The sequence below is a fragment of the Sus scrofa genome, chromosome 6 (assembly GCF_000003025.6).
Source record: "Sus scrofa isolate TJ Tabasco breed Duroc chromosome 6, Sscrofa11.1, whole genome shotgun sequence".
In the NCBI taxonomy this organism is placed as follows: Eukaryota; Metazoa; Chordata; class Mammalia; order Artiodactyla; family Suidae; genus Sus; species Sus scrofa.
Window position 1 is genome coordinate 98,345,705 of NC_010448.4, and position 20,335 is coordinate 98,366,039.

The 20,335-nt window shown below is 47.6% G+C and overlaps 1 protein-coding gene across 1 annotated transcript in view; it reads right to left on the reverse strand.

Annotated features, from left to right (window-relative positions):
• The window catches only part of RAB31 (RAB31, member RAS oncogene family), a 107,214-nt gene that overhangs the window by 67,061 nt on the left and 19,818 nt on the right, over window positions 1–20,335 (reverse strand). The window contains exons 2-3 of the mRNA XM_021096057.1: window positions 8,923–9,002; window positions 2,128–2,209 (exon numbers count right to left, since the gene is read on the reverse strand). Coding sequence (XP_020951716.1) covers window positions 2,128–2,209; window positions 8,923–9,002 — 162 coding nt within the window. The remainder of the gene's footprint in view (window positions 1–2,127; window positions 2,210–8,922; window positions 9,003–20,335) is intronic.

Sequence of the window (20,335 nt, forward strand, 5' to 3'; positions counted from 1 at the left end):
TGTATTCTGCTGCTGGTTGCTTCTAATGAATTTATTTAAGTTATGGTATTTTGCATCTCTGCTTGCTTATCCTTAAATCTTATATTTTTTTGCTCAGTGTTTCTTGTAAATTATCAATCTTTGCCTCCAGTTTGTTTCCAAGATCTTGAATTATCTTTGCTATCATCAGTCTAGTCTTTTTCATGGAGGTTGAAAATCTCCAGAAGACTTAGCTATTTTTCTGGGGTTTTTTTCTTGCTCCCTTATCTGAGTTATAATTCTCTGCCTTTTCATTTTGTATAGATTTTTGGTGTAGTCTCCTTTTTGCAGACAATAGACTTGTAGCCTCTCTTGCTTCTGATGTCTGCACCCCCTTGTGGCTGAAGTTGGTACAGGGACTTGCTGTAGGCTTCCTAATGGGCAGGACTGGTGTCTGCCCACTGATAGATGGAATTTATTCTTATCTGTCTGGTAGGTGGGGCTTTGTCTCTGGGTGAGATTAGAGGCAGCTGTGTGCCTGGGGTGGGGGTGGGGTTAGGCAGCCTGTTTGCTGATGGGTGAGGCTGTGATCCCACCTGGCTTACTGTTTGGTTTGGGGCTTCTCAGCTCTGAGGGATGGGGCTGGATTTTTCCAAAATGGCCACCTCCAGAGGAGCACACACTGTGATTATTCCAGAGACTTTTGCCTCCAATGTCCTTTGCCCCCGGTTTTCCTAGGAGATCCTCCAAGAACTGCAATCAGGTCTGACCCAGATTCCTATGGAGTCTCTGCTTTGCCCTGGGACCCAGTGCACATGAAAGCCTGTGTATACCTTTCAAGAATGGGGTCTCTGTTTCCCCCAGTCCCGTGGAGCTCCTGTGCACAAGCCCTGGTGGCCCTCAGTGCCAAATGCTCCGGGGGCTCCTTCTCCCAGTGCCAGATCTGCAGGCAAGGGGACCTGACCTGGGGCTCAGAACTCTCACTCCTGTAGGTGAGTCCCTGTGATACAGTTACTTTCCAGTTTGTGGGCTGCCCACCTGGTGTGTATAGGGTTGCTTATATATTATATAACACCCCTCCCATCTTGATGTGGCCTCCTCTTTGTCTTTTGGAGTAGGATATCTTTTTAAATAATTTGCAGTATATTTGGTCGAAGGTTGTTCAGCAGTTGGTTGTAATTTTGTTGTTTTTATGAGAAAAGGTGAGCTCCAGTCCTTCTACTCTGCCATCTTAACCCTGTCTCCCCTATTCCACTTTTTAAAATCCAAAGACATGAGCGTCTTGAATCACCTTCTCCATAAATATTCTCAGCCAATAAAAATAATCAGGAGTAAGAGAGCAGTCTTCTGATGTTTCTCTTAATCCAGCATCCACTCCCCACTTCCCAATAAGAGAACCCAGACCCTCCTTGGGGAACAAAGCCTGTCTGGCTCCGAGCCAATGGGGTTCAGGAGGAGCTTAGACAAGCCTCTACCTCAGGGGTATGTGCCCTGCCCAGCCCCACCAGCAGGGGCACCAAATCTCCTGAGCACGGGCCCCAGATCAGGTGGAAGAGGACTCCCTAGAGCAGGTGATGGCAAGGGGTGCCCTGTTCCTGGGGTGGCTGATAGGGTCTCCTTGCCACCCTCAGAGGAGGGAGGCAGGTGGGTCGGCTTAAAAATTAAGTCAATTTAAAGGTCAACAAAGGAAAGGGAACAGGATGCCTTGGAGCACGCTGGGGAATGGAACAGCCCTGCCTTCAGATCATTTTGCCCCATTATCTTCCTCAAACCTGAAGATTACATTTCCTTTTTTGTGTGTGTCTTTTTAGGGCCGCACCCCCGGCATATGGAGGTTCCCAGGCTAGGGTTCTAATCAGAGCTACAGCTGCTGGCCTACACCAGAGCCACAGCAATGCCAGATCCAAGCTGCGTCTGCAACCTACACCATAGATCATGGCAACTCCAGATCCTTAACCCATTGAGCGAGGCCAGGGATCAAACCCACAACCTCATGGTTCCTAGTCAGATTCATTTCCACTGCACCACGACAGGAACTCCTTGTTTTTTGCTTAAATCATTTCAAGCTGGGTTCCTAATACTGGCAACCAATAGCCTTGCTAAATAAAATAAACCATCTGTATTTGGCTTTTTTTTTCCCCCAGAAAGCCAACAAAAGCACATCCTTACCCGTTCCTGACCAGCAGTGTCCCAGATGAGGAACTTATGAAGTTCATTTCCACAAGGCACAGTTTTGGTCATAAAGGATGCTCTGAAAAAGAGAATCAACATGTCCCCATTATCAATGACTCCTACAACCTTCACAAAGTTCGGCTAATGTGGGGCCTCTGCAGGAATCCAGAATTCTCCTCTTGGGAGCCACAGAGAGGAAAGAAGGGCCACGGAGCCTTGTTACCTGAAAGAGAACATTACCTGGAGTTCCCGTCATGGCTCAGGGGTTAAGGAACCTGACTAGCATCCATGAGGATGTGGGTTCAATCCCTGGCCTCGCTCAGTAGGTTAAGGAACTGGCTCTGCCGTGAGCTGTACTGTATGTTGCAGATGCAGCTCGGATCCGGCATTGCTATGGCTGTGGTATAGGTGGGTGGCTACAGCTCCAATTCGACCCTTAGCCTGGGAACCTCCATATGCCATGGATGCAGCTCTAAAACAAACAAACAAACAAACAAACAAAAAACAACCCATTATCCAACAGGAGGTTTGGGGCGGGGGGCAAAGAACGCACTCAAGACATCATGTTTCCAACGGAGTTCCCGTTGTGTCTCAGCAGGTTAAGAGCTTGACATAGTGTCTGTGAGGATGCAGGTTTGATACCTGGCCTCACTCAGTGGATTAAGGATCTGGTGTTGCTGCAAGCTGTGATGTGAGGTGCAGATGAGGCTTGGATCCTGTGTTGTGTGGCTGTGGTGTAGGGGGGGCAGCTGTGGCCCTGACCCCCAGCTTGGAAACTTCCATACACTACAGGTGTGGCCCTTAAAAAAAGAATTACATGGACAGCTATATCAGTATTTTGTTCTGGTGCTTGTTTTTGTTTTTACTTTGATATAAGTCGGCTTTTCATTCATTCCTCAATATATTCTAGACAGCAGGATAAATAACACAACAATTCTGCCCTTAAAAAGTCCTTAGGCTGGAGTTCCCGTTGTGGCTCAGCAGTAAGGAACCCAGCTAGTATCCAGGAGGATGTGGGTTCAACCTTTGCCTCCCTCGGGAGGTTAAGTATCAGGCATTGCCATGAGCTGCACTGTGGGTCACAGATACAGCTCGGATCTGGCATTCCTGTGGCTGTGGTGTAGGCCAGCAGCTGCAGCTCCAATTTGACCCCTAGCCTGAGAACTTCCATATTTCACAGGTACAGCCCCCCCACCAAAAAAAAAGTCCTCAGGCTTGGAAAACTAGGTTATGCCTTTAAAACCTTAGACTTACTCATAGGCTTTACAAGCTAGGGAAAAACAAATCCATGCCAACCCCTTCACTTTCCAGATAAGGGGTAAATCTGAGACCCAAGAGACCTTGACCCTGATCAGAGCAGACTCTGATGCCACAGCCAGGAAAGAATGCAGAGGCCCCACTGCCAGCCTGGAAAATGAGTGCTCAAAAAGTCCCTCAGTGTGCTCATCTGTGAAATGGGCCCAAATCTACCCTGCATGACCTATCAGACTGTTGCAGGGTCAAATGAGGAAACAACCGCTGTGAACTCCCTCTTGATATACAGTGAGCCATGAGGGACAGCACTAGTAATGGCAATAATGCATATCACATACGTGTACATTTATACACACATGTGCAGACTCACACATACACACACCCATGCACACACACACACCCCTCCCTGTTCCTCCCTATTTCCTGCTGCTAGGAGAAAGACTACCCCTATCTGAAATGAAAACTGATGGGAGCTCCCACTGCGGCTCGGTGCTTATCGAACCCAGCTAGTATCCATGAGGACGTGGGTTTGATCCCTGGCCTTTCTCAGTGGGTTAAGGATCTGGTGTTGCCATGAGCTGTAGTATAGGTTGCAGACACAGCTCAGATCTCACGTTGCTGTGGCTGTGGTGTAGGCCAGCAGCTACAGCTCCAATTCGACCCCTAGCCTGGGAACCTCCATATGCCACAGGTGTCTAAAATGACAAAAAAGAAAAAAAGAAATGAAAACTGACAACCATCGCTCTTTTGGAAGTATGGAGTTTTTTCAGCCTCTGCCAGCTTTTAAGACCCTCTGGTGTTGTCTCTTCCCTCTAGATGGCCTTTGGAGGGGGGCTGATCCCATTCCCGTGGGAAGCAAAATTTGCCAGAGAAGTAACACAATTTCCACAAAAGAAGGTGCATGCACACACACATGCACACACACACCTGTGTTCAAGATGCAGACGACCTATCTGCCTGATCAGCAGCCAAGGTTTCTCATGAGTCAAAGGATGATAAGAATGAACTTGTGATGCTAAAACGACGCCCTTTCAGAGTCTGTGGCCTTTGCCCAGTGGCGTGACAAGGGTGGGAGAGAGGTGGACTCCCTTGCTATGACTCTGAACAAGTCACCCCACTGCTCTGCTTCTTGGGGCCATGGGTCACTGGGAAAGGCTCCTGGGCCAGGGCTATAAACTGAGAGGTCTGTGGGACCAGGCCAGCCATGTAAGAGAGCCATGAGGGCAGGGGAAAAGGTTACACTGATAACTTTGCATTAATGATAAATAGTGGGAGCAGCGTGGAGGGGAGCAAGCCCACCCACCCACCTGCCACACAGGCACCCAGTCCTCCAAGGTTACTGATTCTGAAAGAGGAGCCCAAACTGCAAGTTTATTACATAAAAATCTCCCGACCTTTCATTTCTGGCTTACATGTTTTTCAAGCAGGCTAAACGAAACACACCTATGAGCCAATGCCAAGGCATAAGCACTCCATCCTTTGTAGAGCATTCCACTTACGCCGTCTTCCAAGAAACCTGGACACTCCTGCTGGCTTTATTTCTCTGAAACTGGGGTTTGGAAACATTTTTTCCAAGTCCCAGAAGAGAGGAGAACTTTGAAAGGATTTTAAAATTGGAAAAATGTATCAGGAAAGAATACTACCTAAGAATAGAGGGCTGAACTTCATCTTGAGTCAGAGAAAGTGTGGCTTAAAGTAGACAGAGAGCAGAGCAGGACATAATTTAATGCTACATCACTTAAAATTGTGCTTGTGAGGAAAGTAACGTGTGAGAAGAGTCTGAAGATCACAGGAAAAGAAGAGAATTCAAAATCACATAGACGGTCTCACGTGTAGCCTAGGGAACTATATCCAATCGCCTGGGACAGACCATGATGGAAAAGAATATAAAAAAGAATGCTTCTTTGTGTTTAACTGAGTCACAGCAGGAAACTGGCACAACACTGTAAATCAATTACACTTTCATAAAAAATTAAACTTAAAAAAGTTTTAAAAAGTCGCATATACAAAATTTTGTAAATAATGCCTAAAGCTGGTGAGTATGGAGACAAATAAGAGCAAGTGTCTGAAGAACATTTTGGCAGTGTTCATTAAGAACTTCAAACATGTTCTTATTCTCTGACTAAATTGCCCCACTACTACAAATTTAATCTAGTGAAATCATCAGAGAGGTACATGAAAGTATTAATGATAAAGGATATATCTCGTAACATTATTTATGAAAGTTAAAATAATTTAAACAACCTGAATGCCTTAGATTTTTTAAAAAGCCACTAAAAGTCATTGTTTTCAAAGACAGTTCAACATCATGGAATTCACAATACAATGTTGAATGAAAAAAAGATTGTATCTATTCATAGGAAAAAGAAAAGAAAATTTACAGTAGTTACTTTGAGAGGACGAATATGAGTAATTTTTATGGTTTTCCGCATGATTTTCTTCATTTTTAATTTCTGATGATGAGTACATAAAAGTTATAGTCAGAAAAATACTTTCATCATGATGTGACATTATAAGAACATGTTCAAAATGCATTAGGCAGAAAACAAGATGAAAAATAGGATTCCTATTTTGATAAATTTTGGTTTTTTAAGCTTTTTCAGAGTGGACATGAACTTTTTTTTTTTTTTGGTCTTTTTTTCTAGGGCCATTCCTGCAGCATATGGAGGTTCCCAGGCTAGGGGTCTAATCGGAGCTGTAGCCACCGGCCTACACCACAGCCACAGCAATGCAGGATCCGAGCCGTGTCTGCGACCTGCACCACAGCTCACGGCAGTGCCGGATCCCCAACCCACCAAGTGAGGCCAGGGATCGATCCTGCAACCTCATGGTTCCTAGTCAGATTCGTTAACCACTGCACCACCACAGGAACTCCAGACATGAACTTTTATAATCAGAAAAATTAGGCTTTAATCTTGACTCTGTCAAGGAGATGTAGAGACAGCATTTCAAGTACTCTGTTCATGGCATCTCTCAAGAAACCTGCACTGAGGACAAAGTGTCAAGAAAGTCTCCAAGGAAAAAAGAAGTCGTGCTGAGCACGTGGGGTAGGAAGGCAGTGCTGTTCTTCTCTGGAGAAATTCTGTGTTTGTACACCTGCTTATACACAGAAAACACTTAAATTCATGAAACATGCACTTTGGACTCTAAATATTGGTGATATAAACTGAAGAAATGGGACTGGAGAGCTAGTAAAATCCTGTGACCTAACTTTTTATTTATTTACACATGGTCTCAACTTTTCATAATGAGCATTATAATTAAAGAAAAAATATATAATTTAAAAAATAAATAGACTGTTTTATAGAGAAGTTTTAGGTTTACAGAAAAATAGAGCTAAAAGTAGAGGGGGGTGGAATATAACACATAATTTTTTTTTTTTTGTCTTTTTAGGGCTGCACCTGTGGCATATGGAGGTTCCCAGGCTAGGTAGGGGTTGAATTGGAGCTACACCAACAGCCACAGCAATGTCAGTCACATCGGAGCCGCATCTGTGACCTATACCACAGCTCACGGCAATGCCGGATCCTTAACCCACTGAGTGAGGCCAGGGATTGAACCTGCATCCTCATGGATGTTAGATTCGCTTCAACAAAAGGAACTCCTAACACATAATTTTTAAAAATCCCCTAAACCACCACAGTGCATCTCCCCATCTGCCCCTCCCACTGGGAGCTATGGTTCACTTCTCCTCCCTTGAATCCAGGCTGGCACTGTGACTAGGTTTGACAAGAGCCTGGGACCAGGACAATATACCTACTACAGGCATGGTGATGCTTATACACACAAGTGACAGTGACGCTTAAGACTTCTGTGTATTTACCATAGTTTATGGGAGGAGCATGTCTTACCTTCTGATTCAGAAAACAATTACAAAAGGAATACAGAGTTATTTAAAAAAAAATTTCGGAGTTCAGCTCAGTGGGTTAAGAACCCGACTAGTGTTCATGAGGACAAGGGTTCAATCCCTGGCCTTGCTCAGTGGGTTAAGGATCCCACATTGCCATAAGCTATGGTGTAGGTCACAGACAAGGCTCGGATTCTGCATTGCTGTGACTGTGGCATAGGCTGGCAGCTGCAGCTCTGATTCTACCCCTAGCCTGGGAACTTCCATGAGCCCTGGATGTGGTCCTAAAAAGAAAATTTAAAAAAAAATTGTCTTAAGTTTAAAAAGTAGACAAAGGTTCTCTTCCATCTCCCAGAACCACACTGCAGAGTGTCTCACTCTCATGGGTTCTTGTCAGGAAACACAAAGTGGCAAATTAGGAGGGAAAAGGACATCATGGGGAAGAGAGAAAGGAATTTCCTCTGAAACTGTCTCCAGCCCATAGATGTGCCTGCACTGGGAGGTGATGCACACCTTTCAAGCAGAGGACCAGCCTTCTCCCAGACTCTTTTCAAGGATGTCTGTAGACAAAGAGCCTTGGAGGACAGAGGGTCTTCCTATGAGCAAAGCCCGAACATGCTTACTGTCCATGATAAAAGACTAGAGTCCTCTCCTATCACACAGCCCACTGCATTATCTGGGGGTGATGTCTCTCCCTCTTCATGTCACCCTTTGAGAAACAGGGATTTGGGGACCAATGCAAAGTGATACCTTGCTGGCTACTGCTCTGCCTCAGACCAGGGATCTCGGGTCCTCTGCCCATGTCTATGAACTTGTTAGCCTGTGGACCCGTCACAGTTCTTGAAGCATGCTTTTGTGAAGACCATTCTTTAAGCCATTTTTTAGCACTTCCCGGGCTCCAACCACTGGCCTATGGACCAGTGCACCTGCACTGATGCCCCCGCCATGAATTTTCTTCACTACAGCTGATGGAGACCATCGCCCTGTCCTCATCAACCCTCCGCGGTTCCCAACATGCATACACACATTGCTTCCCTGCTAAGGAAACGCAAACCTTGCTCTCTGCAGAGAGCATGCTGTGTCACAGAGAAAAAGAAGTGAGGTTAGAGACAGCAGGCAATCAAGTACCTGCAAAACAGGACGGAAAAAGCACACCTGGCAAAGGCATCCATTATACAGGGGAAATGGAGCAGGAAAATGCTCCTACACTCCAAGGTCAGGGCCTGGGGGTACACTGTCCCCCAACCCCAAGCTTTAGCATCAATGCTGACGCTCCATTAAGCCAGGAGAGGAAACTCCATCCGCCCACAGGCTGCACAAACAGCTCTGCTGTGAGTGGATGGCGTTCCCAGGGTTTCCTGGCAGGAGAGTCAAAGCAGAGCCTGCAGGGATGTGTCCCAAGTCTTGTCTTCCATCTGGAAATAAAGTCGACATGACTGGCAGAATAATGCTCTTGGAGTCAAGGAAACCGTTTAGGCTGCAGCAGGAGGATGCTTGTTGGGAGGGGGGACTGCAGAGACGGTGAGACTGGACACACTGCCCACAAGTTCCTGGATTTCTGTTGAAGTCTTTATGGTTGGAATTGATTCTCATTGGCTGGGATGAAAACGGCTTGAAGGCTCAGGCACAAAGCAACTTCTGAGAACTTAGAAAGGAAGAAGGAGCATTCGAAAAAATGCAGGAGAACTTACCCGATGGTTGGGCTGATGTTGTGGTCAAAGTGATCCTGGACAAATCGACACACGATGCTGGATTTCCCGACGCCAGTATCCTGGAAGAGAATGAGAGCAAAGCTGTGAAGACCAAAGCCGAAGATTCTGAACCAGTGTAGACAAAACAGGACAAGGAGGCTTATGGGGAGAAGGACATTCTCTTTTATTTCATACTAGTATTTTCGACAATGAAATCATTTCGCTTTCACAGAAAGAGAAGAAGTATGGTAAAAATAAGTTTTAGAAACACATCCTGTCTATATACAATAATTAACCTAGAACGAGCATGTTCACAATACATGCATTTCCAGAAACATGGAAATTTCTAGAAGGGTCTAAGAAGTATAGTAACACGCTACATTGTTTGGGTAGAATAGAACTGGCTTTGTTCAAAACTTTAGCACTCTAAAAATACATAATCTATTTTTCTAGGTATGGCCCTGTAAGAACAATGAATTCTAACTACTGCATTTCTAACATTTTCTCTCTAGAATCTGATGGCTGCAGAACAACCTCCAGTTTTGCTCAACTGTACAAAGGCCACTTCTTTCTCTGATAAATAATTATTTAAAGCTGATTTAGGATAGGGGTCCAGTATGTATTGGAAACAGGATACATGCGTTTTTCTCCACCCTCCAAATCCTTAACAAATGGTTTGAGGAATCAAAAACACAGATTCACATGGTCAGAGAGACAGAAGAAATGCCATCAGCCAAGTGACAAAAGCGAGAAGCAGTGGGTAGTGGGGGGTGGTGAGAGAGAAGCCGGAGCCCAGGGGCCTGCAGGTGGGGAGGGCAAGTCCACCCCGCTCATATTCCCTGATCGTTTGGACAGCTGGAGGGTGACGTTGCTGCAGAGTTAAGTGAAAAGATTTACAGACCATACCCTGGGCAGCCCAGGCCGCTCAGAGGATGTGAGAGGTTGACTTGGGGAACCTGTATCAGACTTGGGCTGCTCGGGACCCCACACACACAGCTCAGAGGGCCCTGGACTACTCCCCGCCCTGTGCAAGCCCAGACTGGAGAGGCCAGGCACTCCTCTGCAGAGGAAGGACTGCGGACCCTAATTTCGGAGTCCCCAACTCCAGGCCACGTCTACACCTGCCAACAGGCCCCAGGGCAGATGGCTTTGGGGATGCGTTTTGTTTTTGGGCTACATCGTGGCATGAAGAAGTTCCCAGGCCGGGGTCGAACTTGCACCACAGCAGTAACCCAAGCTGCTGCAGTGACAATGCCAAATGCTTAACTAGCTGTGCTATGTGGGAACCCCCAAAGCTTTTTAATATTTGAAAAAGAAAGTGTCAGACAAGAAATACCAGACATTTATACTCATTTAAAAAAAAAAAGAGCAGGATGTGAATTTAGATCATTCATAAAGTAAGAAGGAGGAGTTCCCGTTGTGGCTCAGTGGATTAAGAATCCAACTAGTATCCATGAGGATGTCGGTTCAATCCCTGGCCTCACTCAGTGGGTTAAGGATCCAGCATTGCCACAGGCTGTGGCGTAGGTTGCAGATGTGCCTTAGATCTGGGCATTTCTGTGGCTATGGTGTAGGCAGGAAACTGCAGCTCCGATTAGACCCCTAGCCTGGGAACTTCTCTACGCCACAGGTACAGCCTGAAAAAGAAAAAGAAGAAAAAGAAAGAAAGAAGGACTCCTCAGAAATGAAAAATATGATGGTGGAAATGGATGTTTCAAAGGAAGTTATATGTTAAAGTGAAGAGACCACCCAAGAAGTAGGACAAAACAGGACAGAGCCACTGCCCCCAGCTGCCAGCAGCTGCCCCTCTAGGAATGGCCACAAGAAGATGCCAGGAACTTGGAACAGGGCACTCTGGTCAACCTGCTTCTCTGAGAGGGTCGCAGAGACTTGAGACTGAAGGTAGGAGGGAAGCGGGACACATTTAGCTCAAGAAGGAAAAACAGCCATACGCGTCTCTTATATTAAAGGTATAACTTCAAAAGCCTATAGAACAAAGAGAAAACGCTGACTCTCAGAGAAAGGTGTTTTTCTTTAGATGCTAAAATATGAGCTGAGTTTTGTGACCTTGGTCACCTGAATTATATGCATGGCCTCTGGCTTCTATGTTGGGGACACTATTCCAGCAAACGAGGGCGAGACGGCTGTTGGCTTGTGATTGTCATCAGAAAATCCTCATGTAGTACAGCCTGCACCAGTTCTGAGCCCATGAACACAACCGTGCCAAACGCCCTGCTCTGCGGTGTGCAGTTCAAGGACAGAGGACAGGATGGGGACATCAGCTCCTGAGACTCCACATCAACGTCGCTATTTCTGAGCTGTGCCTTGGGGTGGATTCCAGCTAACAGATCTGGGTCCCCAAAACCAGAGCCCCTCCTTCCCCCCTCAGCTGCCTTTACCCACCCCATGGATGGGCAGGTCCTTGTCATCCTGCTGTCCTCGCAACCCCAGCAACCCTGAACACAGAAGACCTGAGCTCCCACCCAGCTGGGACCGTGTCCCTTCTGACAGCACCCCTGCCAGCAGCACAGCGTGTGCCCTAAGTGAGGGGCTGGCATCCAGGGCTCTGGCCACACTGGCCACACCATGCTCCAGGGGCACATTTTAAAGTCCATGCATGCACTCTCCCCAAAGGCTCTGCTCAAAACAGCCCAAGGGTCCTACAAGGGCAGCCCTTAAAATACCTTTAGAGATGAAACTTTCCAAAGCCATCTTGAAAAGTATTCCTCGGAGTTCCCATCATGACTCAATGGAAATGAATCTGACCAGGATCGACAAGGACACAGGTTTGATCCCTGGCCTCGCTCAGTGGGTTAAGGATCCAGCGTTGCCAAGAACTGTGGTATAGGTCGCAGACACAGCTCAGATGTGGCATTGCTGTGGCTGTGGTGTAGGCCAGTGGCTACAGCTCCTATTCAACCCCTCACCTGGAAACCTCCATATGCCACAGGTATGGAGACAAAAAAAGAAAGAAAGGGGAATATTCCTCTGTACTCATCATATTCTATGAACTCAAGCTAAAACACCACTTTTCTGAGTACTTAAAGCAGCCAGCCTGCTTGAATTTAGATTTAAGGTAATTCTTCCACCAAATACAGTTGGTGTTTCTTTACTTTTTACAATTTAACTCCCAGCATCTCTCTCTCTTATACAGTTGACAAGAAAGAAGCAACAGGGCAAAAGGACAGTGCAAGTTCTAATTTGTCTCCAAAAACAAAATATTCTTACAAAGCACAGCTTAAATCATCTTCCGGGGGCCAGTGGCTTTGTGATGACCTTGGGGCCTCGTCTCCCAGGCCTGCTGTTCCCCAGCCGGCCACGAGGGGAAGGCCCTGCCCACAGATGGCAGAGATGAGCCAAGCGGATGCCAGTCTCATGCATCACGCAGCTTGGTGACTTCCTTTGCCTTCCTTTAGACAGTGACACAAAGGAGGAAAAGGACCATCCCGCGGGAAAATGAGGAGGTCCGAGGCAGGACATCCTGGGTGGATAAAGGAGTCGGTGGAGGACAAGGAGGGACTGGAGGACCAGGCCGCCCTCCACGGCTCCTTCACGTCCGGTGGACGTGACTCCATCCGCTTCCTAAGATGGTAAGGCCGTCGCAGCCCCTCGCCCAGCCTCCCGGTTTTGCAAGAGAGGAAGCTGCCAGGCGTCCTGCTGGCTAGAGAGGCAGAATCTAATTTTTGAAATTTTTAGACATCCTTAAAGGCTCTTACCAGATTCAACTTGCCAAATGTAAATTTCACCTTAAAAAAAAAAAAAAAGTCTATTTCTAGGACCCGCAAGGGGTACTTCTTTTACTACCACTTTCCAGCCTGACCTTCCACAGGGGAGTCACATGTCCTAAAAACACATTTGCCAGGTTCTGCCCCAAATGAAAGGAGGCATATTTCCAACTAGCAGGGAGGTGTGAGGAGAAAACCACCTCTGACCCCACCAACCAGGGGTCAGACCCGTGTAATCCTCTGGGGTGTCGGTCAGCGTTTCCTGTCTTGCCATTTGTGAGGCTGACACCAGGGCTGTGCTGGGGCCAAGCTCCTTCCAGGGAAATGGCTCCCTCTGACGTTCCTCCCCAGAGGTTACTGCTATTTGGGGCGAACAATACCATTCTCCGAGGAGCACCGCTTACTCCACACACTGCTCTGTGAACAGTCACGGTTACTGATCACACGTTAATCTGGAATAACGGAGTCACCAAGCCACAAACTTTCAGCTGCTGCCATGTGAATCGCTGGGCATCACTTAATTCACTCCTGGACTATAGCAGCAGACTGCAAGTGGGGGTTCCACTGCTCAAGAGAGAGAACGGTAGGAATTCTACCGGAAACGAATCCCACTGGGAACCATGAGGTTGGGTATTTGAACCCTGGCCTCGCTCAGTAGGTTAAGGATCTGGCATTGCCGTGAGTTGTGGTGTAGATCGCAGACACAGCTCCAATCCCCTGTTGCTGTGGCGGTGGTGTAGGCCAGCAGCTGTAGCTCCACTTGGACCCCTAGCCTGAGAACCTCCATATGCCACAGGTGTGTCCCTAAAAAAAAAAAAAAAGAGAGAGAGAGAGAATGGTAAACCCCAGGCAGCTATGTCCCTACCATGTGACCTGCACCAGGGGAAGACATCAGAGGTCATCTCAGGACATGGTACTGGAGGAACCTAACTGGGCTCATAAAACTAGGAGATACTAAGCACGTGCTATTTTAAACTGCTAAGGTTTTTCATTGAGCCATCATTGTCATTCAAAATTATATGAGTTTTAGGTGGACAGCACACTGATTTTAAGTCACCAGATTTGGGGGCAACTTGTTACCCAGCAGGGGGTAACAAATACAGATGAGTGAGCAACATCTATCAAGCACAAAGCTGAACCAATGTTATGTAATTCATGCGGCAAGCTGGTGAAGTGAGGCTACCCTGCTCCTTTTGAAGGGAGGAAATTCAAGCTGAGGACAAGTCAGAAATGTGAGAGGTCAGCCCTCCATGGATGATGAGGGCAAAGTTGTGCAAGACCCACACAGCCCCGCCCTGAGAGCAGCGATTCTGAACATTCCCCAGGAGCCCATGCGGGGGCGGGAAAGGACAGACACTGCGGGATTTAATGCCAAAGCCTGGTCAGAGTAAGGTAAGCAGCGAGGGTAAAGCTGCAGTCAACAGGTGAAGTGATGGTGGCCAGAGAGCTACAGGGAAGGCAACCATTCGATCTTGGGAAAAACCTCTGGGGCAGATGCCATGGCATCCATGACCAGAAAGCAGAGTGCAGCAGCCACAGTGCGAGTTTCCCATCCCCTCACAGACACTGCAGAGCTGCCTTGAGTAGTCAGCTCCACAGCCCATTCCTTAAAGTGCTTCTTCATCTCCTTGGAAACATTCTCCTGCATCAGGTACCCTTTCCCTACACGGTGAGTCACAGGGATCTGGCGCCAGCGGTGGGCTCTTTGGGGTCCTCCCCACTTCCCACTCTGAGCACCTGGCGCCCTTAGGAACAGGACACAGGTTCTCCCCTCTGGACCAATCATGGCCAGGATGCTGTGCTGCTTGATGGAGTGAGAAAGGAAGTGGGGAGGACGCAGTGCCTGGGTATTTCCTTCTCTCTGGCTTTAGACAATCCTAACCTACCTCTGAGGACTGTTCTAAAGCCCCACTCGTGAAGCCATCCTGGGTCTCAGGAAAGTCTCAGATGAGAGGCAACAGTGGTTCCACAGTTACTGCTCTGACACCGCGGCAAATGTGTCACTGGAACGCCGGTCTTTCTCACCAAGCTTGCCGCGTGCAGCCAGGGCTCCTGGGCAGACACAGTCCTGGTAGGACCCCCAGCCCATAGATCACTCATGCCATCTCACCCTCCTTAGGATGGTCTGGCACTGCCACACCTGCCCTGGCATTCAAGTGGGAGGTGCAGCCACAAATGCCAAGAGCCCTGGGACTCAGAGGGGAGACGCTGCCCTCCAGCCTCCCCTCATCCATCAGCCTGGACTTTGTCCCACGGGCAGTAGAACTGACCCACTAGGGATGCAAATTTAAGAAGCCTGGGAGGAAACCAAACACTGGAACAGAGGCACTGAGGAGGCTGTTCTCTTGCCGGCTGCATTTTTCTTGAGCACCCACTATGTCCTGGCATTTTCAGAGATGACGAGGGCCAGTCTGTTGGAGCTAAGACTCCACATCAAGAGCTCAGCTGTACATCCCAACTATGATGCGCTTGCCAGCTGGCACGATCAGACCCTCAGTCAGGTGAATGAACACTCTCTGCTTCGCTGACCCCAAGCCGAGATCCAGTGGGATGTAGACAGTTACCTGCTGATTCTTAATCAAGACAGTAGATTACAGCAGATGGACATTCACCCTTCTCAACTGCAAACAGTCAATATACCTCAAGGTTTTTATAACCTGTGGATTCTAGACACTGTTCACGTCTTAGCCACCTGCCTGACTCGATTAAATTATAACAGCGTTTGACCCACAACACATGAGGAATCATCCTATACATGTTGATGGTCAGCTACCTCTGGCCCCAGACTCAATTCCCACATCATTGTCCAGTAAAGGGACTTGCACGAAGGGATGAAGTATGTCAGAGGGAAGGGGCTGGGTCCACAGACTGTGAGAAAAACCATCCCCGTAACTATCATGATGCTGTGACTTTCTTACGGTCTGGTTCCTTCAATCATCTGGCATTTCTGCAAGGGTCTCACAGACTCCACAAAACACACATAAAAGGCAGCTGTGGAAAAGTAATTTCCAACTGGAGGGAAATTACTACCACCTCACTTTCAATCTATGATCTTTGGGAATAAACACTAAACTATCACACTTGGTTTAAGAAAGGTGACTGGGGAGTTCCCGTCGTGGCGCAGTGGTTAACGAATCCGACTAGGAACCATAAGGTTGCGGGTTCGGTCCCTGGCCTTGCTTAGTGGGTTAATGATCCGGCGTTGCCGTGAGCTGTGGTGTAGGTTGCAGACACGGCTCGGATCCCGCGTTGCTGTGGCTCTGGCGTAGGCCGGGGGCTACAGCTCCGATTGGACCCCTAGCCTAGGAACCTTCATATGCCGCGGGAGTGGCCCAAAGAAATAGCAAAAAGACAAAAAAAGAAAAAGAAAGGTGACTGGGAAACACAAGGCTATCTGCACCGCAGCTTCCAGAAGACCCCCCATGTTGCGGCCTCTGAGCAGGGCCCCCGCTCTTGCCCAACCTCCAGGGTCAAACATCAGGCTCCCCCATCCTTTCTTTGTACAAAGGAGAGAAAACAGGTGTGGCCTCTGGGGCCGGAGATGAAGACACACCCATGGGGACAAATTCCCCAGGAATAGCCTGAACCAGTGCACTGTTGACTATAAGCAATAAGGCCATGGAAACGCACCTTCAGATTTCCTCACAGAGTCCCCCACAGTGTCCTCTGCTTCCTGCCAAAGACCTGCTGGACATCAAGGAAGAGGTCACATGACTGCAGACCTGCCCTCCACTGCTGGCTGGATGCTGCGTTACAGAGTCAACCCCTATATTGTTAATGCTCAGGCACAACCCTGGTCTGAAAAACACCTGCCACCCAGCACCCCTTCCACCACCACCTCTGCATGGAAAACTAACCTGAAGCCTTGCCAGAGAGGAGGCAGAGGTGAAGACAAGGGCGCTGAGGGACCTGGACTGAAAGTAAGCACCTGTGCCCAGGTGAACGGGAACTGCAACAGAAGTGATGACTCAGGGAAAAGTGAAGAGAAGGCAAGGACATGTGGGCAAATGGAGCCTCTGACTTCCAGGTTCCGAGTCACGGTCACCAAGGAGCTACTGATAACACCAGCCGCATTATCCACATGATGATGATGGTGATAGAGAATGTTTTATTAAGATACCTCATGTTAACCTGCCTCATCGCTCTAATCTTCAACCCAATTCTCTGGGGGATATACTACTACTACCTTCAATACAGTTTGGAAACCAGGCTCAGGAAGGGTCAGCAGTTGAACCTTGTCTGTGCCTCAGAAGCCTGAGCCTCTAATCTCCATCTTCCGGACAAGTGCGACAATGCATTTACCTTCCGCTTGCTCAATGTACCCCGTGTGCCTAAGACACAGCCAGCACTGCATTAGGCGCTGGGGAGCCAAGAAGCTGTACCCTCTCCTCTATAAGACACACAGAGGAAGGCGATGTGGAGCCAGATTCCAAGGTCCCAGCCTCCCGGAGCCTGGGTTTCATCTTCTTGACACAAAGGAGCAGCCACTCCCAGACACTGTGCCTGCATCCTGGTGGGATGGCTCAGCCATGTGGTTTCCTTGGCACCTCGAGATCTCCTTACGCATGATGTGCCAGCACACACCCTGTGTGAGAAGCTCATGAGAAACTGCAGCAATGGTCTTTCTCCACCTCAACCTACACTCCAAAGGTTTTCCAGCTGACGGAGCCCACGTTCAGCACCAAATCTGAGCCTCTCCGAGGCCCATCAAGGTCAACATTCTGGGTTTACAGATGGAGAACCTGGGGCCCATGCACATCACAGGCACACTGCTTGCCAAAGGGGGCGCCGCCAAACCCAGGCCTCCATCTCTAGGATGTTCTTTCCCTGACACTAAATGATTCCAGTCCTACGGCAGCAAGTCCTTAGAGGATCTGAGCACATGGGACCAGGAGGGCCTTCGGAAGCAACTTGGGTGAAGGGAGTCAGAAGATACAAACTTCCAGGTGTAAGATATACACGTCCTTGGGGACGAAGCATGCAGCATGGGGACCAGACTTAACAACATTGTATTGTATATTTACAAGTCTATAAGAGTATGCCTTAAAAGTTCCCATCACAAGAAAAAAACATTGTCTAACTATGTGAGGCCATGGATATTAACTAGACTTATGCGGTGATCATTTCACAACATATACGAATGTCAAATCATTACGTTGTATACCTGAAACTAATATAATGTTCTATGCCAATTACTTCTCAAAAAAGAAAAAAGATCAAAGCAAAAAAAGAAAAAAAAAGAACTTGGTAAGGTTTTCATAGAAATAAAAATGCATTTATTATGCAAATGTATGCTGCATGATCCTAATAAAATAATGTTCAATTTTCAAAAAGATTGAACAAAATGTTAGATTTATTTCATATTGGTAGAGATAACTTAACCTAACTAGAATATGGGCAAAGTGAAAATAGAATTCTTTTCAAAAAAAGAAAAAAAAAAAAAAGCTAGGGAGGAAAAAGTCCAGAGCTAAGAAATCTCAAAGTGAGGAGTTCCCACTGTGGCACAACAGGATCAGCGGATTGATAGCACCTCTGCAGCACCAGGATGCAGGTTCAATCCCCAGCCCGGCACAGTAGCTTAAAGGATCCGGTGTTGCCACATCTACAGCATGGGTTACAACGGTGGCTCAAATCTGATGCCTGGCTCAGGAACTCCATATGCCACAGGGTGGTCAAAAATGGAAGGAAAAAAAAACCCTCGAAGTGAAATAATAGACAGTTTCCTACAGCTGAACAACTTTGGTTAATTTCTATATTAAAACATGATTTTGTGCAAATAGGTGTAGATAAATTGATAACAACCCCATAGAGCTGACCACCTTCCTCTTCACGTGATAGGAGGGTAGCAAAGAAAATGTGTAGTGAGTGCTTCTCAAGATAGGAACTGTCCCTTGTATGAGTAACCGAATATTCCCAGAGATACTGTGGGTACCTACATGCAGTATGAGCATGCCCATAAAGCCTGAGCCCCAGACTGCTCATCTATAGAAAATGATGTGTGCATCCTCTGAGAAGTGTGTATTTATTTACAAACTGCACCCATGCAATACTATCCTAAGATATCTTGCAACCTATAAGACATAGTCAGAAACAGAAATTTTAGAAGAACGATCCATCTATCAGCACCATCTCAACACTGTTTGGCCAAACACAGAAATCTCTGGATGCTGAGGCTGGCGCAAGCTGCCTGCACACCCCTCAGATTTCACATTTCTGCTCATGCCGTTGTCACAGACTTAAAATCAGTACTTGCCAGCACTGGGGGAAAGGACTCTCTGTATCCCTCACGAAAGGCTGGGAAACCCAGGCACCAAGCCCCCAAAGTAAGAACCACCGTGTGAAGTGGAGGCTGGAGGCAGCCACTATACAAATCCCTGCACTGGAAATGAGAAGCAGCTGTGTGGAGAGCAATTAAGCCAAGCAGCCCAAGGACTAGGCATTCAGGCACATCCCCTCTCTTCCCCAGGCTCAGCCACACCGGGCTTTGGGTTCCATGGATACCCTGTATTTTTATTTTTTGGCTGGGTCTGGGGCATGCTGGAACTTCCTGATGGCCACCAGAAGCATAGGGGCTACCCATCCAAAGCCTGACCCCCAGGAGGAAACACCCATAAGGATTTTATAGCTGAGCCCAGTGGTATCACATCATCTCCACGCTCTGGGCTTTGCCATCACTTCATCACACTCACTTTTTTTTTTTTTTGGCAGGCAGTTATGTCCAAACCATAACGTGATAATGTGCTGCTTTATGACTGTAGCTGAAGAGCCATTCAGCAAAGAAAGCCTGGAAAAGATTGCCTGATGGCTGGGCCTGGCCAACAGCAAAGTCCAGCTGCCTCCGGCTTAAGCACCCCAAGCATCGCCTTGGCCACTCACTGACCTCGGGTGCATTGCATCTGCATCCTGGGCCACAGTCATGGTTTAAAGGTCATTCCTACATGTGCACTAGGAATCTAAGGGACAGAAAGCTCTGTGCTCTCTAAGTTGTCAGAGGATGTCCATTTCTATATTCCAGCTTTACAAATATACAACTGATTGACTTGATTAAAAAAAAATCAAGGAAGAAAAATAAATGTACAAGGAAAGAAGATTCCTTGTTCCAGGAGTGAAATCATCATTCTGGTTTCAATTTGGACCCTTCTGTCTGTTCGTGTTCCGGCCCTGGGGACCTACAATGCACTGCCCCCGCCTCCCCCGCAGAATTCTCGCTCAAGCAGGAAGATTGCAGTTCGACTGAGGCAACCAGGCCAGAAGTTTACAGATAATCCGGTCAGATGAAGCAAAGGAAGTGTGTTTCTTCACTCCGTGGTTGGGACAACTTCGGGGTCAGGAATGGGATTGCAGAACTTCTCCGACCTCAGAGTACCAACTTCTGCCACACCGTGATCTGACCATGTGACCTGAGCAGCTAATTTCACACTTCAGTGTCCTACCCCTACAGCAGGCAACTTACCCAAACTGGCATAAAAGCAACTTTCCCAAGCATCACAGGCTAGCGAAAACACACTTGTAAAGTGTGCCTGCGCTGACCCTTATTTTGTCTGTCTGCCTCTCTCCCAGAAAAGGATGAGGATCTTTAAGAAGGAGTTTCCAAATCCCAGAGCATGCCAAGCCTGCATTTTTACGAGAAGGGATCCCCTTCTGCTAAATGCATCTAAATGGCAAACTGCATCTTTCTAGCATCCAGG